General features: G+C 42.9%; 2 protein-coding genes across 2 annotated transcripts in view; one reads left to right on the plus strand and one right to left on the minus strand.

The window, feature by feature from the left end:
- Nucleotides 1–27,987, minus strand: part of LOC115777201 (uncharacterized) — a 202,009-nt gene that overhangs the window by 75,656 nt on the left and 98,366 nt on the right. The gene's annotated exons all lie outside the window — the stretch shown is intronic.
- LOC115777240 (uncharacterized) lies at nucleotides 20,441–27,912 on the plus strand. The gene is made up of 6 exons (XM_030725084.1): nucleotides 20,441–20,520; nucleotides 21,880–21,956; nucleotides 23,324–24,286; nucleotides 24,968–25,120; nucleotides 25,893–25,985; nucleotides 27,253–27,912. The coding sequence occupies exons 2-6, from the start codon at nucleotides 21,924–21,926 to the stop codon at nucleotides 27,571–27,573; spliced, it is 1,563 nt and encodes a 520-aa protein (XP_030580944.1). The 5' UTR covers nucleotides 20,441–20,520; nucleotides 21,880–21,923; the 3' UTR covers nucleotides 27,574–27,912.

Here is a 27,987-nt window from a genome sequence, read left to right on the forward strand (position 1 = left end):
AAATGCATGGAGTGGCTTCTCCAGGGTACAGGCGGTAGTAAGTGGGGCGGTCAATGGCTTTTTCCTTTTCAAGTTGTTGCAGGCAGCAAACAACTTTTTTCTTGTAGTTGCTTGTGGGATCACGTCTCAAGACCTCATAAGTATTGTTGTCACTGAGGAGTGTAGTAATTTTGTTGTGGTAATCCGATGAATTCAGCACAACCGTGCACCTCCCCTTGTCGGCTGGCAGTATGGTGATGTTTTGATCCTTGCTTAGGGCTGTGATGGCCTTCTTCTCCTGAATGGTGAGGTTGGATGGAGGAAGTCTTGCACTGGAAAGAGTGGCTGAAACTTTCATCCTGATCTGTTCTGCTACCGGATGAGAAAGTTTGTTATTTCTTATAGCGGTTTCTGTTGCTGTGATGAGGTCTACTATAGGAAGCTGTTGTGGGGCTATGGCAAAGTTGAGTCCTTTGGCTAGCACATTTTCTTCTGGTTTGGTGAGGACCCTGTCTGATAGGTTCTTCACCCACTTTCCTTGGTTTCCATTGCTTATCGTGTCGTCCTGTTTGTTAACAGATGACTGGTATGCCTTGGTTTGCAGAGTTTGAAATTTACGTAGTTGTCTTTCCTTGCCTTTGATGTGTTGTGCGAGCTGGGCTTTGTCCACAAATGTAGAAACTTCTTCTGCGATGGTGTGAGGTAAGAGTGATGAGAGTTTCTGCTGCGTCTGGTGGATTTTGTTCTGGAGTGCATCTATGGTGAAATGGACCTGTCTTATCCTTTCACTTAAAAGGTGGTTCTGTGCTCTCCATAGAATTTGGTCAGCTCTATGTCCTTTTACTGTGGACCCAAGGTGCAAACTCTTGGGAACCAGTCTGGACTGTCTGCATCTCAAGTTGAAACGAAGGTGGTTCCTGTAGTCCGCTAGCTTTCTTGAGTCCCTTTCATACTCCCGCACCAATTGAAGGGTGTTCCTCCCAAAGTGCAAGGCAATATGTCTGTGTAGATTCTCAGTCATCCAGGTCATAGTAGTCTCTGGAGCTTGAAAAAGGCGACTGGACTTCTTTTTGTTTCTTGAAGACGTTTCACCTCTCATCCGAAAGGCTTCTTCAGTTCTCAACCAAATGGTGGAGAGACCCAGGTATTTAAACCCCTGTGGGCGTAGTCCCCTGGAGGTGGTTATGACCCTCTATTGATCATGTGCGTGAACACATGTGCCCAGGTGTGAAGGGGGCGTGGGTCATATTTAATCAGTGGTTTCAGTTGAAACCAATTTAGGACTCCGCTCCATTGTTTCCTGTGGCCTATTGAGGTCACTGGAACAAAGGTGTGAATGGGGGTTGAGACGTCTGGGAAGGGAGCTCAGGACAGCACTGTAAGCGGGGGAAAGTTGGTGACGTAATCCACCTCCTCTGTTCAATGATGGTTGTTCACAGTGGACATAGATTCAATTCAATTCAATTTTCAATTCAATTTTATTTATATAGCGCCAAATCACAACAAACTGTCACCTCAAGGCGCTTTGTATTGTGGGTAAAGACCATACAATAATACAGAGAAAACCCAACAGTCAAAACGACCCCCTATGAGCAAGCACTTGGCGACAGTGGGAAGGAAAAACTCCCTTTTAACAGGAAGAAACCTCCAGCAGAACCAGGCTCAGGGAGGGGCAGTCATCTGCCGCGACCGGTTGGGCTGAGGGGAGAGAAAAGACATGCTGTGGAAGAGAGCCAGAGATTAATATCAATTAATGATTAAATGCAGAGTGGAGTATAAACAAAGTAAATAAGGTGAATGAGAAACAGTGCATTATGTGAACCCCCCAGCAGACTAGGCCTATAGCAGCATAACTAAGGGATGGTTCAGGGTCACCTGATCCAGCCCTAACTATAAGCTTTATCATAAAGGAAAGTTTTAAGCCTAATCTTAAAAATAGAGAGGGTGTCTGTCTCCCGAATCCAAGCTGGAAGCTGGTTCCACAGAAGAGGCGCCTGAAAGCTGAAGGCTCTGCCTCCCATTCTACTCTTAAGTATCCTAGGAACCACAAGTAAGCCAGCAGTCTGAGAGCGAAGTGCTCTGTTGGGGTGATATGGTACTATGAGGTCTTTGAGATAAGATGGTGCCTGATTATTCAAGACCTTGTATGTGAGGAGAAGAATTTTAAATTCTATTCTAGATTTAACAGGGAGCCAATGAAGAGAAGCCAATATGGGAGAAATATGCTCTCTCTTTCTAGTCCCTGTCAGTACTCTAGCTGCAGCATTTTGGATCAGCTGAAGGCTTTTCAGGAAGCTTTTAGGACAGCCTGATAATAATGAATTACAATAATCCAGCCTAGAAGTAATAAATGCATGAATGAGCTTTTCAGCATCACTCTGAGAAAGGATGTTTCTAATTTTAGAAATATTGCGCAAATGCAAAAAAGCGGTCCTACATATTTGTTTAATATGTGCATTGAAGGACATATCCTGGTCAAAAATGACTCCAAGATTTCTCACAGTGTTTCTGGAGGCCAAAGTAATGTCATCCAGAGTAAGTATGTGGTTAGACACCATGTTTCTAAGATTTGTGGGGCCGAGAACAAGAATTTCAGTTTTATCTGAATTTAGAAGCAGGAAATTAGAGGTCATCCAGGCCTTAATGTCTTTAAGACATTCCTGCAGTTTAACTAATTGATGTGTGTCATCTGGCTTCATTGATAGGTAAAGCTGAGTATCATCTGCATAACAATGAAAATTGATGCAGTGCTTTCTAATAATACTGCCTAAGGGAAGCATGTATAATGTAAATAAAATTGGTCCTAGCACAGAACCCTGTGGAACTCCATAATTAACCTTACTGTCTGAAGAAGACTCCCCATTTACATGAACAAATTGGAGTCTATGAGATAAATATGATTCAAACCACTGCAGTGCAGTACCTTTAATACCTATAGCAAGCTCTAATCTCTGTAATAAAATGTTATGGTCAACAGTATCAAAAGCTGCACTGAGGTCCAACAGGACAAGTACAGAGATGAGTCCACTGTCAGAGGCTCTAAGAAGATCATTTGTAACCTTCACTAATGCTGTTTCTGTACTGTGATGAATTCTGAAACCTGACTGAAACTCTTCAAATAAACCGTTCCTCTGCAGATGATCAGTTAGCTGTTTTACAACTACTCTTTCAAGAATCTTTGAGAGAAAAGGAAGGTTGGAGATTGGCCTATAATTAGCTAAGACAGCTGGGTCAAGTGATGGCTTTTTAAGCAGAGGTTTAATTACAGCCACCTTGAAGGTCTGTGGTACATAGCCAACTAATAAAGACTGATTGATCATTTTTAAGACTGAAGCATCAATAATTGGAAAGACTTCTTTGAACAGTCTAGTAGGAATGGGATCTAACAAACATGTTGCTGGTTTGGAGGAAGTAACTATTGAAGTTAACTCTGTAAGATCAACTGGAGCAAAAGAGTCTAAACAAATACCAGCAGTGCTGAAAGCAGCCGAACATGAAGAATAATCTTTGAGATGGTTATGAATAATTTTTTCTCTAATGTCTAAAATTTTATTTGTAAAGAAATCCATGAAGTCACTACTAGTTAACGTGAAAGGAATACTCGGCTCTACAGAGCTCTGACTCCTTGTCAGCCTGGCTACAGTGCTGAAAACAAACCTGGGGTTGTTCTTATTTTCTTCAATTAATGATGAGTAGTAAGATGTCCTAGCTTTACGGAGGGCTTTTTTATAGAGCAACAAACTCTTTTTCCAGGCTAAATGAGCATCTTCTAATTTAGTGAGACGCCATTCCCTCTCCAGCTTTCGGGTTATCTGCTTTAAGCTGTGCGTTTGTGAATTATACCACGGAGTCAGGCACTTCTGATTTGAAGCTTTCCTTTTCAGAGGAGCCACAGTATCCAAAGTTATACGCAGTGAGGATGTAAAACTATTGACGAGATAATCGACCTCACTGGGAGCAGAGTTTAGGTAGCTGCTCTGCACTGTGTTGGCACTGAAGAGCATAACATTGAAGGAATTAGATCCTTAAACTTAGTTACAGCACTTTCAGAAAGACTTCTACTGTAATTAAACTTATTCCCCACTGCTGTGTAATCCATTAAAGTAAATGTAAATGTTACTAAGAAATGATCAGACAGGAGGGGGCTTTCAGGGAATACTGTTAAGTCTTCAGTTTCTATGCCATATGTTAGGACAAGATCCAGAGTATGATTAAAGTGGTGGGTGGGCTCCTTTACATTTTGAGAGAAGCCAATTGAATCTAACAATAGATTAAATGCAGTGTTGAGGCTGTCATTCTCAGCATCTACATGGATGTTAAAATCACCCACTATAATTATTTTATCTGAACTGAGCACTAAATCAGATAAAAAGTCTGAGAAATCAGACAGAAACTCTGAGTAAGGACCAGGTGGACGATAGATAATAACAAATAAAACAGGTTTTTGATTTTCCCAATTAGGATGGACAAGACTAAGAGTCAGGCTTTCAAAAGAATGAAAACTTTGTCTGGGTCTTTGATTAATTAATAAGCTGGAATTGAAGATTGCAGCTAATCCTCCTCCTCGACCTGTGCTTCGAGCATTCTGACAGTTACTGTGACTCGAGGGTGTTGATTCATTTAAACTAACATATTCATCCTGCTGTAACCAGGTTTCTGTAAGGCAGAATAAATCAATACGTTGATCAATTATTAAATCATTTACTAATAGGGACTTGGAAGAGAGAGACCTAATGTTTAACAATCCACATTTAATTGTTTTATTTTTTGGTGCAGTTGATGAAGCTGTATTATTTATTGTTTTTGAATTTTTATGCTTAAATAGCTTTTTGCTGATTTTAGCTTTGGTGTTTGGTGGTCTGGGAGCAGGCACCGACTCTATGGGGATGGGGTTTTGGGGGGATGGCAGGAGGAGAGAAGCTGCAGAGAGGCGTGTAAGACTGCAACTCTGCTTCCTGGTCTCAACCCTGGGTAGTCAGTTTTTAGGAGGGTTAATAAAGTTGGCCAGATTTCTAGAAATGAGAGCTGCTCCATCCAAAGTGGGATGGATGCCGTCTCTCCTAACAAGACCAGGTTTTCCCCAGAAACTTTGCCAATTATCTATGAAGCCCACGTCATTTTTTGGACACCACTCAGACAGCCAGCGATTCAAGGAGAACATGCGGCTAAACATGTCGCTCCTGGTCTGATTGGGGAGGGGCCCAGAGAAAACTACAGAGTCCGACATCGTTTTTGCAAAGTTACACACCGAGTCAATATTAATTTTAGTGACCTCCGATTGGCGTAACCGGGTGTCATTACTGCCGACGTGAATAACGATCTTACCAAATCTACGATTAGCCTTAGCCAGCAGTTTCAAATTTCCATGAATGTCGCCTGCTCTGGCCCCTGGAAGACATTTGACTATGGTCGCTGGTGTCTCTAGCTTCACGTTTCTCAAAACAGAGTCGCCAATAACCAGAGTTTGTTCCTCGGCGGGTGTGTCACCGAGTGGAGAAAAACGGTTAGAGACGTGAACAGGTTGGTGGTGTACCCGGGGCTTCTGCTTAGGACTACGCTTCCTCCTCACTTCTTGGTGATGGCTTCTTTCACTCCTCTTTCAAACCATCTGTTTTCCCTGTCCAAAATGTGAACATTGGCACAACACATCAAAGGCAAGGAAAGACAACTACGTAAATTTCAAACTCTGCAAACCAAGGCATACCAGTCATCTGTTAACAAACAGGACGACACGATAAGCAATGGAAACCAAGGAAAGTGGGTGAAGAACCTATCAGACAGGGTCCTCACCAAACCAGAAGAAAATGTGCTAGCCAAAGGACTCAACTTTGCCATAGCCCCACAACAGCTTCCTATAGTAGACCTCATCACAGCAACAGAAACCGCTATAAGAAATAACAAACTTTCTCATCCGGTAGCAGAACAGATCAGGATGAAAGTTTCAGCCACTCTTTCCAGTGCAAGACTTCCTCCATCCAACCTCACCATTCAGGAGAAGAAGGCCATCACAGCCCTAAGCAAGGATCAAAACATCACCATACTGCCAGCCGACAAGGGGAGGTGCACGGTTGTGCTGAATTCATCGGATTACCACAACAAAATTACTACACTCCTCAGTGACAACAATACTTATGAGGTCTTGAGACGTGATCCCACAAGCAACTACAAGAAAAAAGTTGTTTGCTGCCTGCAACAACTTGAAAAGGAAAAAGCCATTGACCGCCCCACTTACTACCGCCTGTACCCTGGAGAAGCCACTCCATGCATTTATGGACTCCCAAAGATCCACAAAGAAGGAGTCCCACTTCGACCCATTATCAGCAGTATAAACTCGGTCACCTACAACATTTCCAAACACCTCGCCACCATCTTATCACCGCTTGTTGGCATCACACCCCACCACATTGAAAACTCTACAGATTTTACTAACAAGGTCCAGAATCTTGTACTGGATCCAGATGAAACCATGGTGTCCTTTGATGTGGTTTCACTTTTCACTTGCATACCCACAACTGAGGCAGTGGAGACCGTCAGAAGACGAGTACAGGAAGACGATTCCTTACTGAACAGAACCAGCTTCACCCCAGATCAGATTTGTGCACTTTTAGATCTCTGCCTTACCACAACATATTTTAAATACAATGATGGATTCTACAGACAGAAGCATGGATGTGCCATGGGCTCCCCAGTGTCTCCCATTGTAGCCAACCTTTACATGGAGGAAGTGGAAAGTAAAGCTCTTGGTTCTTTCAAAGGGATGGCACCTAGCCACTGGTACAGATATGTAGATGACACCTGGGTCAAAATCAAAACCCAAGAAGTAGAAGCCTTCACTCGTCACATTAACTCAGTGGATAAATACATACGTTTTACCAGGGAGGACACCAGAGATAACAAGTTACCATTCCTGGACTGTGCGGTGCTTATCGAGGAAGATGGAAGCCTCAACATTGAAGTTTACCGGAAGCCCACACACACAGACCAGTATCTCCTCTTTGACTCCCACCACCCTCTGGAACACAAACTTGGGGTGATCAGGACCCTACAACACCGTGCGGAAAGTGTTCCCTCTAAGGCAGAAGGGAAGCATAAGGAACACACACACATTAAGAAAGCCCTCAAAACATGCGGTTACCCCAACTGGGCCTTCATCAAATCAGCTAAGATGCACAGGAATGAAGGCCAAACACAAACTACAGAGAATGGGAAGGACAAGAGGAACAACATTGTCATCCCATATGTGGCAGGCTTGTCAGAGAAACTCAGAAGAATTTTCTCCAAGCATGACATCTCAGTATACTTCAAACCAAGTCACACCCTAAGACAAAAACTGGTTCATCCCAAGGACAAACCCGCCAAACACAAGATCAGCGATGTAGTGTATGCTGTTCAGTGCAGTGAAGAGTGCTCGGACCTCTACATTGGTGAAACCAAACAGCCTCTTCACAAACGAATGGCACAACATAGAAGAGCCACCTCGACAGGACAAGATTCAGCAGTACATCTGCATCTGAAGGAAAAAGGGCACTCTTTTGAGGATGCCAATGTTCACATTTTGGACAGCCCCTCCCTGAGCCTGGTTCTGCTGGAGGTTTCTTCCTGTTAAAAGGGAGTTTTTCCTTCCCACTGTCGCCAAGTGCTTGCTCATAGGGGGTCGTTTTGACTGTTGGGTTTTCTCTGTATTATTGTAGGGTCTTTACCCACAATACAAAGCGCCTTGAGGCGACAGTTTGTTGTGATTTGGCGCTATATAAATAAAATTGAATTGAAAATTGAATTGAATTGAATCTATGTCCACTGTGAACAACCATCATTGAACAGAGGAGGTGGATTACGTCACCAACTTTCCCCCACTTACAGTGCTGTCCTGAGCTCCCTTCCCAGACGTCTCAACCCCCATTCACACCTTTGTTCCAGTGACCTCAATAGGCCACAGGAAACAATGGAGCGGAGTCCTAAATTGGTTTCAACTGAAACCACTGATTAAATATGACCCACGCCCCCTTCACACCTGGGCACATGTGTTCAAGCACATGATCAATAGAGGGTCATAACCACCTCCAGGGGACTACGCCCACAGGGGTTTAAATACCTGGGTCTCTCCACCATTTGGTTGAGAACTGAAGAAGCCTTTCGGATGAGAGGTGAAACGTCTTCAAGAAACAAAAAGAAGTCCAGTCGCCTTTTTCAAGCTCCAGAGACGATCATCTGAGTGAGTTATATCTGTGTTTAACTTCCACTCAGTAGTGAAAGCCAGCGGGGGTTTGAAAAGGATGTGCCGGCAGTCGGACGTTCTCTCCGGCTAAAGGAGCCTCGATAGCCCGGTCAGCTGACAGCTAGCGAGGCGAGCTGCTGGTAGAGCAGCGGCAACGACAGCTCCGAAAACAGGAGCACTTTTTGTAATTAAGAGATATCTTGATAAACGAGCTGATATTTGAGGTTTACACATTTACATTCTCGCCTCAAAACACCTTAAAAGTTTATTTTGTGTCACAGAAACAATCATATTTCAAACTTTTTGGCCGCTTTCCTCCGCTCTGGTCTAAGCCCGCCACTCCTGACCAGCCCCGCCCCACAGATAAAACTCCGCCCCCTCATTTGAATATAAGAACATGAAATAAAAAGAGCTTCAAATGAAAAACGGGGTTAAAAAATAACATAAAATACGTGAAATACGTAAAATAGCTTTACAAAATAAAAGTTGTTTTCTCGCTGGTTGCCAGTCAGTTTTAGAATTGATTTTAAGGTTTTACTATTTGTTTCTAAGGTGCTACATGGGTTAGCACCTTCTTACCTGTCCGATCTTATAAGCCTGCAGACTCCCACTAGGTCTGCTGAGCAAATGCTCCTAACTGTCCCGAGGTCAAGATTAAAACACAGAGGTGATCTTTGCAGCTGTTGCTCCGAAACTCTGGAACAAATTGCTCCTTCATATCAGGACCTCTTCAACAGTCGACACTTTGAAAACCCATTTTTATTCTTTGGCTTTGAAATCAGAATGAGTCCTGGAGACATTAGTGATGCTGCTTTCTTTTACTTATGTTTGATTATTTTATGTTTCCTGTCTTAACTGTCTCCTTATCTTATGTTTTATAATCTTTTATTTATTTTAAATGTACAGCACTTTGGTCAACTGCTGCTGTTTTAAATGTGCTTTAGAAATAAAGTTGACTAACAGTAAAGGTGGTATTTACCTGCATTTATATCAGCGGGGTATGGAGCTATATTGTCACATTTTGACAAGTTAAATTTAGAGAACACAGAAACATCTGAAAAAATCACATTTGAAAACAGAAATGAAGCAGCACCCTCAAACCCACAGCTGATACTTTTGATTTAGAACTTGGTCAACAGATGTTCTCTTGACACCTACAACACTGGACTCCAGTTCAAGAAGAGCGTGTTAAGTATCTTTGACTTCCTGTAACTCATGAATATACAGCTGTGTTCAAAATAATAGCAGTCCCACATCACTAGCAGAAGCTTTAGTAAAGGTACAGAAAACCAACAGACCCAACAGGCATGACGTGCATGCTGCTGATTCTGGGAAACTGAATCATTTACTGAAAGGGGCGTGTTCAATTAGTGAGGTCATTGATGATGTGAAAAAAATAGGCGTCAAACAGGTGGACCTTATTTAAGGATCAAGGCAACTGACGCTGCATATGCTGGCTGTGCATTGGTCCTTGAAAAAGAGAGTAAAATGGGTCGTTCAAGACACTGTTCAGAAGAAGAGCGTTCTTTGATTAAGACATTAATAAAGAGGGGAAACCTATAAAGAAGTGCAGAAAATGATAGACTGTTCAGCTAAAATGATATCAAATGCTTTAAAATTGCTGCCAAAACCAGAAAGGTGAGAAAAAAAAAGAAAAACGACTTTTTGAATGGATCGGAGAATAACCAAAGGCTCAGCCAATGATCAGCTCCAGGAGGATCAAAGAAGATCTAAGACTGACTGTGAGTACTGTAACAATCAGACAGCATCTATGTGAAGCCGAGCTACCAGCAAGAAGCCCCCACAATGTCCCATTATTAAAAAACATACATGTGCTGAAGCGGTTACAATTTGCCAAAGAACACACTGACTGGCCTAAAAAGAAATGACGTAATATTTTGTGGACTGATGAGAGTAAGATTGTTCTTTTTGGGTCTAAGGGCCACAGACAGTTTGTCAGACGTCCTGCAAACACTGAATCAAGCCACAGTGAAGACGGTGAAGCACGGTGGTGCAAGCATCATGATATGGGAATGTTTCTCGTACTATAGTGTTGGTCCAATTTACCAGGGATCATGGATCAGTTTGAGTACATCAGAATACTGGAAGAAGTCATGTTGCCTTATGCTGAAGAGGAAATGATCTTGAAATGGGTGTTTCAACAAGACAAAGACCCCAAACACACCAGCAAGTGAGCAAAATCCTGGTTCCAGACAACAGAATTCAAGTAATGGAGTGGCCAGCACAATCCCCAGACCTTAATCCCATAGAAAACTTGTAGGCTGACATAAAAAATGCTGTTCATGAGGCAAAGCCTAGAAATGCAGAGGAACTGTGGAACGTAGTACAAATGTCCTGGGCTGCGTTACCTGTTGACCGGTGCCAGAAGTTGGTTGACTCCATGTACCACAGATGTGAAGCAGTTATCAGAAACCGTGGTTATGCAACTAAATATTAGTTTATGAGTCTCAGGAAAGTTGAGTCTTCAAGCATTTCTTAGTTTCTACAGAAAATGTTTGAGTCTGTAAAGAAAGACATCAACACTGCTGTTTTTTTGAACATTATATTTCTTGACTTTCTGTAAAATACTATCAAATTCAATGACTTTATCCAATTTTCTTGCTTTGGAATAGAACGTGCAGGGTCCCCAATGCATTTGTGTTCATTAAAATACAATTTATCTGAAGAATTTTGAGGTTTACTTACCTTTGCTATTATTATGAACATAACTGTAAGCCTCTGCAGCACCCATAAGCCAATAGGGTTCCGGGGTGAAACCTTCCAAATGCAGAATCTCCATCCACATAGGAATGAAACGCCCGTTCCAAAATCTTTTTGCTAGGTGTTCCCGATACCTGAAAAAGTAGTGACGTTCTAGAGGAAAAACACAGATCTCCCTTCTGTGCTTTTGGATCAGCATTTTAAGAACAGACTTTAAGGAGAGCTTCAGGAAACCCAAAACCACCTCCGGTAGCTGTCCCACTATCTCCACAGGCAGTCCTCGTACACCCAGGTGGATCCATCAGTTTGTATGCTCTGACCTCTGACCCCCTCAAATCCTGAAGCTGCATAGACACTGCAGCTGTCGGGGTCAACCTCTGCGTGTTGTCAGAGCTCTCGTTGAAGTAAGCCACGGTTGTGTCCGTTGAAGGTCGGATGTTTTCAAAAATGATGCACGGCAGCCGTTTTAAAGGGTTATAGCAGCTGGGCAGCAGGTGGAGGGAGAGGGAGGCGTGGCTCTGTTTACAAGTGAACAGTTTTTCTTACAGTGTTTTTCTCTCTTAGGCTGTGATTAAAGAGTTTGTTGACTTTAGATATTTTAGACTCCATCATCTTCAGCCACTCATGCACAGGGAGTCATAGCACGTTATGAAACACAGCTGACTGAGAGTTATAATAGTCTAATAAAAAGTCATCACCATGCTCCGGCTGTTCAGTGGTCTGTCTGCTTGTTCTAAAAATCCATTTACCAAAGAGCTCCTCTTCCTTTCCTACACACTGAAGGTCAAAACGCTTTTAGGTGCAGGTGGTGGCAGCAGGGGTGGAAGCTGTTCATCTTGTTGCTCTTCCTTTATTTTATCAATCACCAAAACTGCCAGGTATCATCATTGTCCTCTTCTTGTTTGACATCACACTTGTTGGTCTGTGTGCTCATTAGTTGTTAGTTATAATTATCAAAATGAAAAGAAACAAACATTTGAAATATATCAGTCTGTGTGTAAAGAATAAATATAATATCCAAGTTTCACTTTTTGAATGGAATTACTGAAATAAATCAACCTTTTCACGATATTCTAATTTGATGACCAGCACCTGTACTGACACTCTCACACTGCTCAGACTGTCACAGCTCAGAGTTCAGCTTCACACTTTGTTAAAGCTCATCTGTGGAATGAAGTCCGGCCGGCCGCACGGCACTGCCGAGGAAAGAGGAGGAGCTTCGGTTTCCTCATAGTTTCACACCTGAGCGCTCCGGCTGGAGGCGGGGCTGCAGCCTCACCCTGATACACACACAAAGCTCCACCTTCAGTCCTGACGCTCACACATCCACTGTAGGCAGTCTGCCATGATGTTTGGCTGCAGCCACTAAATGTGACTCACTGAGGCCTCTTTTCCACCGACGGGTTCTGGTGCCGGTGCCAGTATTTGAACCATTCACTCGGTGCTCGGCTGAAAAATGGGTTCAACTCGGGCCCACAAACTAGCTGGTGTTGAACCAAGAACAGGTGACTCTGCCGTGTCAACATCAAGTTTTCTGTTGTGTCTTTTCTGGTCCTGACTGTGGCAGCTGTGCTGCTTCTGGATCAGCCCACCAGCTTCTTCTTTGTGTGAATAGTTGGCAGGTCTGGGGTCAGTTTCAGAGCCTTTGTAACAACTAGATTCAGTGTGTGTGCAGTGCAGACCGCAGGGCGCAGCTTCAGCTCCTCCAATCACATTACTGCACCATCAGGAACGAGACATGTGACTCTTGATGTCACACAGGCCAAACTTTCCTCTGTGTGTGTCTGTGGGAATTTGACTCCACTAAGCAGTGCAGCCCTCAGACCTGCCATCTCCACAGAGCAGCTTCCAGCCCAGCAGGCCTCCATATGAAGCTAAGTCCACGTGTCTGCTGTCAGACTGCTGCAGGAACTTTGTGGAGCTCAGCTTTGGCCTCGTCTCTCTCTTGTTGGTATTTGTCCTTTCCAGCCTAAAGTGAAGGAAGAAATGAAGGATTTATTGGAGGACAGCTCTGATCCGTGTCTCACACAGACCTTCCTGGTTGGGAGAACACAGGTTGGATCCAGCTTTGCTCTGAAGGCCCTGAAGCCTTTCTCCTCAGCTCTGCTGAGTGTGTCTGTAACCATCATCCAGCTGCTCCTTTCTTCTCACTGCTATACAAACATTAGATTATATTCAACTTTATTGGCATTGAAAAGTTCATATTCACCAAGAACTGTAGCATCCAATCTGAGTGCAAGCAGCATGTAAGGTGCAGACAATAATGCAACATTTAAATATGTGTATACAGTATATGCACATTTTATATGCATGTGTATAATGATGTTAATGGTGCCTCCGAGGCCGAGACCAACACACAGCTCCATGGAAGCAGAAACACCTCAAAGATGTGTGTGTGAAGGCTGGCTCAGCTCTGAGGACACATCATCCAAATATTGAGGGGAGCCAAATGGAAACCAGTGGAATCGGTGTCTCCAACAGGTGCTCACAGGTGGGCCTCCACACGCTGCACCTGGATTTTTAGAGCCTCCATAAAGTCGGCCTTCAGCAGATGTGCTAAATCTGACCCTGGAGCAGCTTCACAGAGTATTCAGAGCCTTCACTTGGTCACATGTTGTTCTGCTGCAGCCTGATGCTGCAGCTGTTTCCATTCATGTTCTCCTTCATCTCCACTCAGATGATGATGAAGTGACAGCAGAACTTTAGGATGTTCTCCAAAGAACAGAGTGAAATCTCAGCTTTCCTGAAGGATTCAGAGCTTCTGCACAAACACTTGAAATGGAGCTCAGGTTCCTCCCGTTCCTCTAGATGATGCTGAGATGTTTCTGCAGCCTGATTGGATCAAAGCTTTGAAGCAGCCTGGTTAGTGTGCGCACAAAGCTGCTCAGTCACAGGAAGTCAGTGACATCAGTGCAAAGAGCCTGAGATGATGTGTGTCTGTCAGAGACATCAGTCAGTGACACATTAGCAGTGAAACGAGGTGTGCTGGAAGTGTGCAAACACAAAGTCCACGAGGAGGCAGGAACCCCGAAAATCCAAACACTGAAACACTAAAACATTCACAACTTCCAAGAACTCGGAATCTGAATCCCAACAAGCTCAGAGACACCACTGAAGGAACTTCACAGCAACACAACTTCAAAGAAACACACAACACTGGGCAAAGGGCCCAGGACCATGACACATTATTGATCCTCAGGAGGAGGTCAAAGGTCATTCAAAGGTTTTCTCCTTCCTGCTTCAAGATCCAGCAGGTATCAGCAGAGGAGCTTCAGTCTGCCCAGCAGCACATGACTGTTTCCATGTGACCTCTGACCTTTAACACAGCAGGAAACAGAAGTGAAGCATGAAAAATGGATGAAGTTCACAGGAAGAAGAAAACTAAATGAATGACTTTAATTATTGATGTTAAAGTTCATCAGTGAACTAAAGTGTCACAAAGCTTCCAGAATAATCGAGTGCATTCAAACATTAATGTGACCTTTAGGGTCAGCTGCTCTCAGGTTGTTTGTACTGATGTGTGACAGCAGGACGGCTCTGACCCCTCACAGGCCTCTCACACTGGGACGGGGTCAGAGGTCACATTTGTCCTCCATCTTGTCTGCAAGTGAAAGTGAAACTCCTGAGCTCATCCTCCATCTTGTGTCTGATTACAACTAGTGATGGCACGATACCACTTTTTTATGTCCGATACCGATATTTTACATTTGGATATCAAATCAATTCAGTTCAATTTTATTTATATAGCACCAAATCACAACAGTCGCCTCAAGGCGCTTTGTATTGTGGGTAAAGACCCTACAATAATACAGAGAAAACCCAACAGTCAAAACGACCCCCTATGAGCAGCACTTGTGACAGTGGGAAGGAAAACTCCCTTTAACAGGAAGAAACCTCCATCAGAACCAGGCTCAGGGAGGGGGGGTCATCTGCTGAGGGGGGAGAGCCAGAGATTAATAATAACTAATGATTAAACGCAGAGTGGAGTATAAACAAAGTAAATAAGGTGAATCAAAGAAACAGTGCATTATGGGAACCCCCCAGCAGACTAGGCCTATAGCAGCATAACTAAGGGAGGGTTCAGGGTCACCTGATCCAGCCCTAACTATGAGCTTTATGATAAAGGAAAGTTTTAAGCCTAATCTTAAAAATAGAGAGGGTGTCTGTCTCCTGAATCCAAGCTGGGAGCTGGTTCCACAGAAGAGGCGCCTGAAAGCTGAAGGCTCTGCCTCCCATTCTACTCTGAAGTATCCTAGGAACCACAAGTAAGCCAGCAGTCTGAGAGCGAAGTGCTCTGTTGGGGTGATATGGTACTATGAGGTCTTTGAGATAAGATGGGGCCTGATTATTCAAGACCTTGTAGGTGAGGAGAAGGATTTTAAATTCTATTCTAGATTTAACAGGGAGCCAATGAAGAGAAGCCAATATGGGAGAAATCTGCTCTCTCTTTCTAGTCCCTGTCAGTACTCTAGCTGCAGCATTTTGGATCAGCTGAAGGCTTTTCAGGGAGCCTCTCCTCATTTTGTCATGTTTTTCCAGGAAAATGGAAACAGATGCAGTTATTCATTGAAAACTGTTCAAACATACTTTTAAATACAGGATGTGAAGTAAAAACGACTCTAATGAGCTTCAAAGTCCATATTTGGTGTGACCTCCTTTGTTCTTCAGCACAGTCTGCAGGAACAGTTCTCCAGGGTTCTTTGGATGTTCCTGCCTCTGGTCCTGCTCTCTGTCAGGATGATCCCACACTGCCTCAGTAATGCTGAGCTCTGAGGCCGATCCATCACTGACTGTGTGTTTGGATCACTTTCATGCTGCAGAATGAAGCTGCAGATGGTGCTGCATGGTGGATCAGGGCGAACCTCAGCCTTTACTTCCTGTTTCCTTCCTTCCTGACAGCCCCCCTCCCACTGAGACCATCTCTGATGGTTTCAGTGACAGCAGATGATCAGCTGAAGGTCCAGATGCAGCTCTGAGCTCCTGCTGGATCCTGTTTCTGAGTCCTGGTTCTTCAGGAGCTGACTTTCATCTGCAGACAGATTTTTAGGCCTCCCTTCATCTTTTGTGCTGCATGTGTTTCCTCAGATTTGTGAGGACACACCATGCTGAGATGTTCTCAGGCTCTTTGCTAAGTTGTTGTTATGTGCAGACAGCTCTGGATCTTTCTTTGAGTTCAGCCTTTTCTGTGTTTGAATGATTCATAGGTCAGTGTTGACTGGCTTAACTAACTGAACAGCGTTCCTCTGAAAATGTCCAGGTCCAGGAGAATGAGTGAAAGCAGCTGATGCTCAGAGGAAACCTGCAAAGAGCTTCAGAGAGCTTCAGAGAGCTCCTGATCAAGAGCACTTTCAGAGTTACAGCACAGTCTTGGAGGGTGAGCAGAGACTTTTGCACAGTACTGCACAGGTTGCTGCAGCAGATTGATCAGAAACAGTGAAATCATCCTCTGTTCTTCTTTCCCATCAGTGATGCTGCAGAAGCTCTGAGTGGTAACCAGCAGCAGAAACACTGGAGGAAGACAGACTCAGGCTGCTTTATTATTCAATATTGTTGGAACAGTGAAGGAGCCGGATGGAAGCAGCAGGTGTGACTCACCTGTGAAGAACAGCACACTCATGTTGATGCTGTCTCAGGTGGATCTTTGCTCATGAACACCAATAAATCCTGAGTTTATTCCCTGAAGAAGCTTCAGTGCTTCTTCCACGTCCTCATATTCAGATGCTCTGATGCTCTGTAGTGATGGAGGTCTTTACTGAAGCCCAAAGGGGGCGTGGCCAAACGAAGCCTGTGTCGAGGCCCGTATCGTTTTTGTGACATCACGTGACTGCCCGATGATGTGATTGGAGCTGCTGACAGAGACGTGGGAACAGAGGAAGTGTTGTGGGTGGTCTGAGTGTGAGCCACTGTTACAGCAGCAGAATCAGAAGCACCTGGATCCTCACCTGTCCTCATTAGAGCTTCAGTTTCAGCTGCTTCAGTCCTCTCTGACTGTCTTTATAAGGCTGTGGACGTTACAGCAAACAGAAGGAACCGCCTGACCCCCGACACTCTCACTTTATGTTATTCAGGAAGATAAATTAATAAAGCACCTCCACCCAAGCACTTCCTGTACCTGTTTATCCACAGACACACCACACTGTCTCTATGCAATACTTTATTAATATACCACTGAGATATAAGAGAGAAAACTTTAATGATCCCATGATGGGAAATTTGAATATTACAGCAGCTCAGAGAAGGAGGAGGAAACTAAATCAAATAGAAAACACTATATACATCAAATATATATCAATATACATACACACACATATACATCAGAACACTATATACATTTGTAGCTGTTAAAGTACACAGCATACACAGTATGCATCATGGCTGAGAGTGTAATAAATGTATATGTACTGTGTGCATAAGTGATGTCAGTGGAGGTAAAGTGTCAGGTGACTGATGACATCATGGGGTCCATGATGATGTCATCTTTGCTAACATCCTCCTCTCACCCACCACCCTCACAGACTCCAGAGGACATCCCAGCACAGACTCCACCTCCGCACCAGTTTGTCAGTCCTGCTCCTGTCCCTTTGGGTGCATCCACCCCCCCAGCAGACCACTGCATAGAAAAGGGCCGACGCTCCCACTGAGTCATAAAAGGTCTTTAACTGATCGATACACCACGATCAGCTCAGATTTATTTCATCTGCTGTTACAAAACCTCAAATGGAGATTTGGACATAATATTTGCATCATTCTGATCAAAGATCTGCCAACATGTAACAGAACAGCAGGACTGCTGTACATCAAATGACCAGCAGGTGGCAGCACTCCTAAATGAGCTGGTTAACGAGGCTTCGTGTGATTGGGGGCTTTTGGGAATCAGTAGGAAAGATTGGACACATTCACAGAGCCTCATTATACCATCACTAACGAGCAGAAACAGGCCACACCTCCACCTGAGCAGGAAGGAAACAGGAAACATGACTCTGCCTTTGATGCCCCCCCCAGGTACAGACCTGACTTTACATTTAGGTGCTCCTCCTAAACTAAACGGCCCCTCACTGTCTGCGAATGAGTTTCCTTGTTTTCACTCTCCTCCAATCAAATATGAGAGTTTCACAGCTCGATGACATCATCAGGTCACAGCCTGAGGAGGAGAAATGGCTGAAGGCCTCACTGCTCCTGGGTGTTTGACAGCCCTGAGGCATGCTGGGAGATGTAGTGATGGAGGTGTTGAGTGTTTCAGGCCTGTGGATGCACCACAGATATATTTAGTTAGAATCACATGAGGCCCACATGCTTTTGATTCCAGCTGTTCACGCAGCTTCAGAGCTCTGGGTCAGGACAGGTCAGAGTCAGGGGTCATCTCAGAGGTCATCAGCCTGAGTCACCATGGAAACCACCTGGAAACAGACCAAGCTGTGAGTGAGAAAGCTTCCTGTCCTCATCACTTCCTGTCAGCCTGTTCCAGCCTGCAGCATCATTAAACAGATGTTCAGAGAAACGTCCTCATTGTTAATAACATGCAGCCATAATCAGTGTCTCTGCTCTCTGATCTGACCCTAATAATTCAAACTAAACAGAGTTCATATCTGGGCACCAATGAGGTCACATAACTAAAACCTCTGCTGTTCATAAATCACTGCTGAGCTGTTGTGTGGTCTGATTGTTAGCAGCACCTTCTCTGGGACCTTCATCTCCTTTCTGGGGTAAAGCTGTGCTAGCTGCTGACCTGATGGAGCATACGGGCCAAGCTCAGTGGATGATGGAAGCAGGTCCATGAGAGGGAAGAAGGATCCAGACTGAGCTTTAGCTGCATCACCTGCAGCTGCAGAGAAGCAGGATTCACATTAGACAGCAGCAGCAGCCACACAGCCTCCATGAGGGTGGAAACAAGGCTGAGGTGGTGATGGATGAGCCTGATGGAGGCAGGACTCCCCTCTGTTTCCACCCACTGCTCAGCATGAGTCAGTGTAAATGTTGCAGTTATTCTCCTGCAGCTGGTTTCCTTCATGCTCAGGGTGCAGCTTTGTTGTAAGACTTCATGAGGCCCCATCAGCAGCTGAAGGCTCACTGGGTGAGGACATCTTCAAACAGAGATACTGGACATTTCTGCTGTGGGATATCTGAGCATCTTTGTGGTGGAAGGTGTGATGTGACAGGACATGTGGGTCCATGAGCTCTACATCAGAGTGAGCCACTGTCACAGGAGGTCAGGAGGACCAGAGACTCCTGGGTCCAACTAGGAGGAGGAGGAGGCCGCAGGTCTGAGCCCCCCCCCCTCTGAGGCTGGCAGCAAACAGATGTAGTGTCTGATCTACAAAGTCAGATCTTTGAGCAGATGTTCAGTGGAAGCTCATGTAGGAGTTTCCATCTCACTCTGATGTGTGAAGCATGCTGCAAGCAGAGAGCAGAGAGAGAAGAAGCAGCTCAACATGAGGCTGACTCAGTGCTGTGTTCAGGACCACCAGAGTCCTTCTCTCCAGTGGACAGCCACTGTGTTCAGACTGTGCACTCTTAACCCAGATATTAATTGTAATTAAACGTTTTAGTAATCATTACTTATTCTTTCGTGCTTGGTAAAAATGTCCCATTACTAAATCAAATTAGTTAACTGTACCTTTCTACACAAATATAGAGTGTAATGAACTTGTTAAGCAGAGATTACTAAAGATATTATGTTTTTGAAGTGAAGGGGCGGGGCATATTCAAACTCAGTCCTGCTGCAACATGCACCGTGGCAAGTTCAACGGCTCCTGACTGGTAAGTGCGAAGAATAACTATTTTAAATAATTCTAGCTATTTCTTTGCTTAAAGGATAGCTGAGTTCCATGTGCAGATATAACTGAAAATTATAGTTACAGCCTACCGCCACCATTATCAACACTTTGTAAAGGTAAAGTGGGGGTTTTGGAATCGAAGTTAAATATCGCGAGTGGAGTGGCGAGCGCGAATGTTAGCATTGGCTTAGTGTTAGCGTACTGACGAGTCTCAGTTTATAACGGACAGTCACTTTAGGAGAGATGTAGTTTGCTGAAATAAACCTTTATTACACCAAGTTTAAGCCGAGTGTATCCTGTCTCTGAGAGTCATTTTTTTTAATTGAAAAAGCCGCTCCAGTAGTGTCAAGACAGCTAAATGCTATCGTTAGCTTAGTGTTTCACATCGTTCGTAACAGCATGTGCTTGTGTTAACATAGTACACGTTTTTTTCTATACGGTTTCGTTTGTACTGAAATGTAATGGTCGGACACAAAGGTTGAAATCTTGTATGACTAAAGAGCTGAAGCTGAGGTTATCGCCAGTTGTTCTTCTTCACCTCTGCAGACTCTTAAAATACAGAACTGACAACAAGTTAGAAACATTATTAAACCTGTCAATTGTCTGCAGACAGAAGGGTAAGCCTAACTCATTCGGCAATATTTTAACTCTAATGTGAAACGGGAAAACAACATTTTCAGGCTGAGAACAGAAATTTCAAAGGGAGACAGTATTTCAAAGTACCATATTTCCTTGATCGCTGATGACATGGTTGTGGACAAGTGTGCTAAAATTTTTATTATTTTTTGTTCTTACAGGTCCGTGTGAAGATGCAGTGGAAGTGCAGATACTGTGAGTTTACATCAGAGAAAAGGGGTTACCTCTTAAAACATTACAGGCTAAAACATGGAAGCTACACCAGAACTGTACCAGTCATTTCCTTGCTTACACCAAGAGTGTTTATGCACATTTAAGTCCATCAGTGCACTTAGGGTCCACTTATCCAAAATTCACCAGAAAGACCAAGATGCACAACTGTGTGAAACACTGACCTTTCACTGTCAGTCCTGTGATTTTTCTGCTGCTTGCACAGAGGCAGTTTTTATCACTCACTTGCGGAGTACACATTTAAAAGTTAATCACAGAGTCCACTGTCCATATAATGGGTGTAACTTTCATACTACTGTGTACTCCACATTCAATGCACACAGAAGTAAACAGCACAGAACAGGCAATTGGAAGATGTTCAAACCAGAAATAGTGTCTGGTAGTGAAACCAATGAAGTGGCAGAAGAGGAACCTGGGCCCCCAAACAACACTGTTGATTTAGAAGGCAGCGAAGAGTCCAGCGATGAAGAGCATCATGATCTTGGGAAACAGTTGGAGCACAACCTAGCTGCTCTTTTTTTAAAGATGCAAACCATCCTCCACATTCCACAAAGTTCTATCGATGAAGTTATACAACAGCTCCTACATTTACGTGAACTGTCCCAACCACTGCTGCACAATTCAGTCAAGGACATTTTGAAGCTACACACAGATGTAGATGATTCAACTGTGAAACAGGTAGTCAGGGCTGCCTCAGAGAGCAATATCATACTAAAGTATTGTGGCAAGGGTGGCTCCTTATAACCTCTAAAAGGAGAGCAGCATATGTAAACAAAAACTTTGATGTGGTTATGCCAGTTGAGTACTTTATTGCCAGGGAAAAGAAATCCAGTGCTGTATATGTTCCTATAAATGCCATGTTACAGAAAATGTTGAACAGGGCAGACATTTTAGATAAAGCTCTTCCAGGACAAAAACATGTGCCACATGAGTACAGTACATACAGAGATGGTTTGTACTGTAAAGAAAATGGCCCCCTTAACAGCGAGGAATTCAGAATCGCTGTTGGACTTTACACAGATGATTTTGAAGTGTCCAATCCATTCGGGACATCTAAGAAAAAACATAAAATGAGTGCAGTGTATTGGGTGCTTGCCAATATGCCATCAAAATATAGGTCCACACTCCAGTCCATTCAACTTGCTCTTTTATGTAAAGCCTCTGATGTAAAAGAATATGGCTATGCTAAAATTCTTCATCCTCTGATCCAGGATCTGGTTTCTTTGGAGCAAGATGGCCTAAATGTTGAGAAGTTGGGAGCATGTGTCAAAGGCACAGTGTTGTATGTGGCTGCTGATAACTTGGCTGCTCATTCTTTTGCAGGATTCTTTGAGAGCTTTGGAGTGGACAAGTTCTGCAGGTTCTGCATGGCAACGATGAGTGAGATCCAAGACAAGGAGGTAAGCTCAGGCTCTTTTGAACCCCAAACTGCAGACATTCACAACAAACAGGTACAGGAGGTACAGCAGGATCCCACTTTGGCAAAACAGTATGGTGTAAAGGGACGATGTGTACTAACTGACAGTCTGGAGCACTTTCATGTTGTTCATGGCTATCCCCCTGACATCCTACACGACCTTTTTGAAGGGGTTGTTCCTGTGGAGTTATCACTCTGCATTTCAGAACTGATTTCTAAGAAATATTTCACATTAGAAACACTGAACCATGCTATCACATCTTTTGCATATGCTTTTCATGACAAAACTGACCAGCCTCAGCCTATTGCCCAAGGCTTCTCTACCAAAGGGACCATAGGTAGAAATGGCCATGAGAACTGGGCTCTAATCAGGTTGCTCCCACTTCTCATTGGCCATAAAGTGCCTGAAGGGGATGATGCCTGGAACGTTCTGATGCTCCTTAAAGATATTGTTGAATTGGCTGTAGCAACAAGGCACACTGAAGAGTCTTTACATTTCTTTGAATGCAAAGTGTCAGAACACAGAGAACTGTTGCAAACTACGTTCCCAAATTTCAAATTGCGTCCAAAACACCACTTCATTGAGCATTATCCTGAGATGATTAAGGCATTTGGCCCACTGTCAGATGTCTGGACAATGCGTTTCGAGGGAAAACATAAATTCTTCAAGCGGGTCATTCGTAATGCACACAACTTCAGACATGTGGCACTTACACTGGCTGTAAAGCATCAGAAAATGATGGCTTACTGTTTGGACACAAGTTCGTTTTTCAAGCCCTCAGTTGAGCTGGACAAAGTTACCACAGCACTGATCACATCTTTCCCCGAGAATGTCCAACAAGTTTTCTGCAATAGAGTACCCCAACTTACAAAGGTTCTGGTTGCATCATCAGTCTCTGTAGATGGAATTAGATATTGTGCTGATATGATACTCTCTGTTGGTTCATGTTCAGGCCTCCCAAATTTCAAACAGATCAAGCAGATTGTGGCAATAAACACAGAGATCTTGTTTGTGTGCAATACAATGACGGCATGGTACCATGAACATTTCAGATCATTTGAACTCTGTGGCAGCGCAAATCCCTCTTTGTGTGTGGTGGAACTAAAAGAGCTGAATGATGTTTTCCCTCTGTCAGCATACAGATTTGGAGAAAATTCAGTAGTGACACTCACTCGCTATATTCTGTGTTGAGAAACCACAAGTGTTGTCAGTCCTAGCATTGCTCTGGATAGAGTCTAAATGTAAGCCTAATTGGTAATTTTGTATCTTTTTTGATAAGCCTTGTGTTAAACTGAATATCTATGTCTTTGTGTATATATTTCTAATAAGCTATTTCTTTTATTTCCAAGATGGCAGCACACCAGAAGATGACCTTGAGAGTAATTTTCACAGAGACGGATATAAGAAAGGTTGTTCTGAATACGAGACCTACTACAGTGGAGGATTTGATAGGCAAGCTTAAAGAATCACTGGGACTTAATTTCAACTTCAGTCTCCAGTACCAAGATCCTGAATTCAATTATGAAGTGTGCAATCTGACAGATATCGAAGATCTTCCTGAAAAACCAACAGTCAAGGTCATCCCTCTACTTGAGTTGGTATCTGTCTCAACATCTGAAGAAATCTTGAGTGGCACACCCAGTGTAGCAGATACAGAGATCCTCTCTACATCCTCGCAGGAGCGACAGAAACAGTGGCCAGATTGTTTTGATTTTCCTGTTGATGTAGCATATAGACTTAGGCAAGCAGATCTTCAGTTTCTTCGTGATGGTACGCACCTGAAAGTAACAAAAGAGCTGAAACATGAGATTCTTGAAAGATTGGCAGAGAGCATGTATAGTTACACAGCATACCCAAATAATGCTCAGTTTGAAAGTGTTGCACAAGCCCTCATAAGCAAGCACCCCTCTCTCCAGGAGCGAGGCTCAACCAGTCGCTGTAGTGGCTGGAAAAATAGTCTAAAATTTCAAATGGCTAATTACAGAACAAAGCGCAGAAGATCAGGGTGCCTTGATGTAGCAGTAAATGCAGGGAAACGAGGAGGGCATTCAACTGAAGGAGAACCAGCCAACAAGAACATCAAGAAGGCAAAGAAAGGCGAGATCAACTTCTTACCCAACTTTCCAGAGGGATTTAATCAGGTAGCCCGCAAAGACTTGGTTAATGAAATGCAGAAGAGAACACCAAATGGACAGCTTGTGAAAGAGAAGATGGATCTGACATTTGCATTGAGAAGAAAAGAGGTGGTGGGGTCAGAACCTGCCGTATGTGAGATGGTGGAACGTTGGCCTGCTCTTTTCACAGAAGATCAGGTTAGTTCATTCATGAATAAGATAATGAGAACTTTTTTTTAATATGTGTCTGTGTTTCTCTTAGGAAACTGCCTTTATAAAACCTAAAAATATTTATCTGTTAGCCATTCCCACTGTCAGCAAAAAAAAGTAATTTTACCATGCAGGACATGGGAGTTGCTATCTACAGCTGCCTTTATCTTTTTTGGTAAGGAATATTGTATATTGAGTTAGTCATTATTGTGAAATCAATCCCAACACCCTGATGCAGAACTCTGATTTGAGATTATTCTGAAGAGGTTTATCATCTATTAATTCCCTGTTCACGGTACGCTATCCTGCTTATTAAAAGGTTACTTGCCAACAAAAATATATAATTTGACGCAAAATATTAATAGTCTGTTTATATGTAGCAATGGTCTGCTACACAAAAGTAACACAATACCACAAACAATCAGGGCAGTAGAAAAGCAACTCCTGTGTTGTGCGCGGTACAAAGTTTTTGTCAAAGAAGTTTGACTAGAATAACTGAAATATCCCCAAATTTAAAGTGTTCAGTGAGTGAGTTGAAGGGGGCTTTGTGTTTTACAGCTGACCATGTCCACACCTGTGCAATTTTTATTGCTGGCCTCACTCTGGTGCTTCCACCTTCAGTTATTAGCTGTAAAGATGTAATATTGGAGCATTTTCTGTATTTTGCAGGTATGCATGGAGTTCAACAGGATTGTTGGCAAGAATCTCAAACAGGAATTCTATGAGAGCGTTGATCGGCACAGTCCTCGTCTTATCGAGATTTTTCGATCCAAGAGAGGGAACATTGGCCAAATGTTGACACAGCTTTCCCAACAAACAATGGTTGGTCCTATTATGCACTTGCATTGTGTGCAACAGCTCATGTAATGACTTGGCTTTAAGTCCAACTGTGTTCATTTTCATGCTTGCCATAGATTGTTGAAATGATTAAAAGATTTTGAATTTAGGGATGGAAAAACAAGGCTGAGTTTCTGAACTTCACTAAAACTTTCAGAGAACTTCAGTAAAACCTGCTAGTTCTTCTCAGTGTTGTAACAGTGGGTTAATTAACCACGAGCCATGTATTTCTTAAATTTTAGGGAATGTGCCTTCAAAAGTCCTTGATTACCATTAGGGATGCACTGATATTAAAATGTGGGATGATATCGATATTAATATTGCTGTTATGGCAGATAACTGATAATGTATACAATATATATATATTTCACTACCCTTTCCACACCTTGGAAAAAACAAAACAATCCCACCGCTGACATTGATTCTCTGCTTCAGATGAACTCCTCACAATCTTGCGCTGCATCGCTGTCACATGACCAAACAAATACCACATGACTAACCTCCTCCCCTGCCCGTCCGGAATCAAATGACAAGAAGATGGAAATAGATATGGGTTGTTAATATTGACCCAGTTTTATTTATCGGACCAATACTCGCATGTTAACAAATGACTAATATTGGCTGATACCAATGTTAATGCCGATATATTGTACATTCCTAATAATGATGCTTAAGAAGGTGTGGGGACTTTATATTGTTTGATACAATCAATTGTGCTTAGTTACTTGCTTATTTTTGTCATTTTACTGCCCAAAAGACTGCAGAGCCAACTGATATTCAAACACTGGTGCTCAGAGGACTTCCTGTTATCCTTGGTGACAACCCCACAGACTTGTACAAACCAGCCTTTGTAAGTAATTTTACTTAAAGACTACCTAAAGGAACAATAACACCTCAATCTTGAGTTTTCACTCTTATACATGGTTCTCATGGGTCTTTGAAATACTTTAAATTCTTTAATATTTACTTTGCAATAATGTTTTGCAGCTGTGTTGTATGACCTATTTATCCAAAGTCAGTGTATTACTTGCATTAAGTGCCATTTGACATGGCCCCGGTTTGGAAAAGCAGCAGAGGTACTGGTGTAGGAAACTAAGCAATATACTGCTGTGATCAGTGTTTCTAACAACATTATTTTAGCCACCTAAAAAATCTAGATCAGAGAAATGTACACTATACATAGAATATTTTCACTGCATTACTGTCAGTCAGACTTCTGACATAAAATTACTTTTATATAAGTTGTATAAAGATTTCTCCTGCCAAACTTCATAGACAAAATCTGTTTACTTTGCTGAACAGAGGAACGGCTCTTCTACTGCTGCCTCAGTCTGTTCGATTGTGTTATTATTTGGTTGGTTTGGATTCACTAAACTCACACAGTAGCACACATTTAAGGATCAAGGACATGCTAGACTAACAACTCTTGTGTTCTGTGAGGTAAAATTACAAATTTGTCCTATGGCATTTGGTTGGCATGAAGAGAGTGCTGTAACTTAATTTTCTAGTCAGATAGGTCCGTTGGACAGCAGTTTGAGATGCTGAAAATAGTATGCGTCCACTAAAACTGATATCAATTTTTTGACTTATCTAAAAATACAAGCTGCAGCAGTACATTGCTTATCTACCTACACTGATCCACCTGCTGCTTCTCCAAATTGGGGAAAGGCTGACCACCATCTACTGTAGGTAAATATGCTGATGCATCTGTAAGCACCTCATGCAACCCACTTTAAAGGGATAGTTTGGGTTTTTTTTTTTTTATCTTAATTTATATCTTATGCTATGCTGTGTTGGGTTCATGTCAGGATTTGGGCATAGACAGACAGACGTGGGAAAACAGATGGCAGTTCCAGTGATTGAAGAAAACTTGTGAGCATAGTTTTAAACAAGTCAAAGGATAAGGTATTGTTCCACTTAGCACATGAAGATGCTGGATAGATGTTCTTTTGTGGAGCTCCAACTCATTCAACATTTACACTAGGAAACTAGGGCTGCATAGTATGACAAAACAGATGATATGACAGAAATTTCAATTTGATTGTGGAAGTTATTTTTTTTTATCAATTACTGATGGTCACTGAAATATCACTGTTGTGCTCTTGTCATTTATAAAGGCCTCAGATGATGATGACTCCTTCTGCAACATTGACATTGGGATCCTCCTCATTCAACCTGAAGGTGCTGTGCCCTCATCCTCCCTGCATCTCAGTCCAGCCTCACTAAACATCATCATTGAGGGAGAAGTGGTGATGGACAACATTCAAGACCTGCCAAAAGCTGTGTGTCTTCTCTTTGGACTTGCATATGCAATGCATCTCAGTTACCCCATTTCTATGAAGTTCACGTTCCAGTTCATCCAGCAGGTATTTCTTGAGCTGGGCCACGTTGAACTAAAACCAAAGTTACAAACATTGAAAAACCAGCTTGCGATGTAAAGAAATGTCTTGTGTGTTGTTGTCAGTGAACAGTCAGGGGGTTGAAAATATACTCGAGCAACTTTATCAACTCCATCTGCATTATCTAATGCAGTTCAGTGCAGCAGTACTGCCTCAACTTTTATTTCTTAAGAAAGTTTGTAATGTTCAGTTTACAGTGTTATAAGAGACATCAGTGTCAGGCCACTTGTACTCTACAAAACAGGATTTAGACGTGTATGCTCAGGGCTCCATAGTAATATTTAGTTGATACAGTTAAAGGAAAATTCAGCACTTTTCATATAAATGTCCAGTTTGTGTTGATGGTAAATGTAGTCATTTGAAGCAGTAAATTCAAAATAATGTAATTCTTCCTAACAGCAACATCACCGCTTATTTTACAGGTTTTTTCAGTCAATAGCAGCACAGGAATTT

The sequence above is a fragment of the Archocentrus centrarchus genome, unplaced genomic scaffold (assembly GCF_007364275.1).
Source record: "Archocentrus centrarchus isolate MPI-CPG fArcCen1 unplaced genomic scaffold, fArcCen1 scaffold_45_ctg1, whole genome shotgun sequence".
Taxonomy (NCBI): domain Eukaryota; kingdom Metazoa; phylum Chordata; class Actinopteri; order Cichliformes; family Cichlidae; genus Archocentrus; species Archocentrus centrarchus.

Bases quoted from the DNA above. Each gene is read 5' to 3' on its own strand.
- LOC115777240 (XM_030725084.1), top strand. From the start codon at position 21,924: ATGGCAACGATGAGTGAGATCCAAGACAAGGAG. The intron at 21,957-23,323 runs GTAAGCTCAGGC...TTTATTTCCAAG, and splicing joins GTGAGATCCAAGACAAGGAG to ATGGCAGCACACCAGAAGAT. The intron at 25,986-27,252 runs GTAAGTAATTTT...TCATTTATAAAG, and splicing joins ACTTGTACAAACCAGCCTTT to GCCTCAGATGATGATGACTC.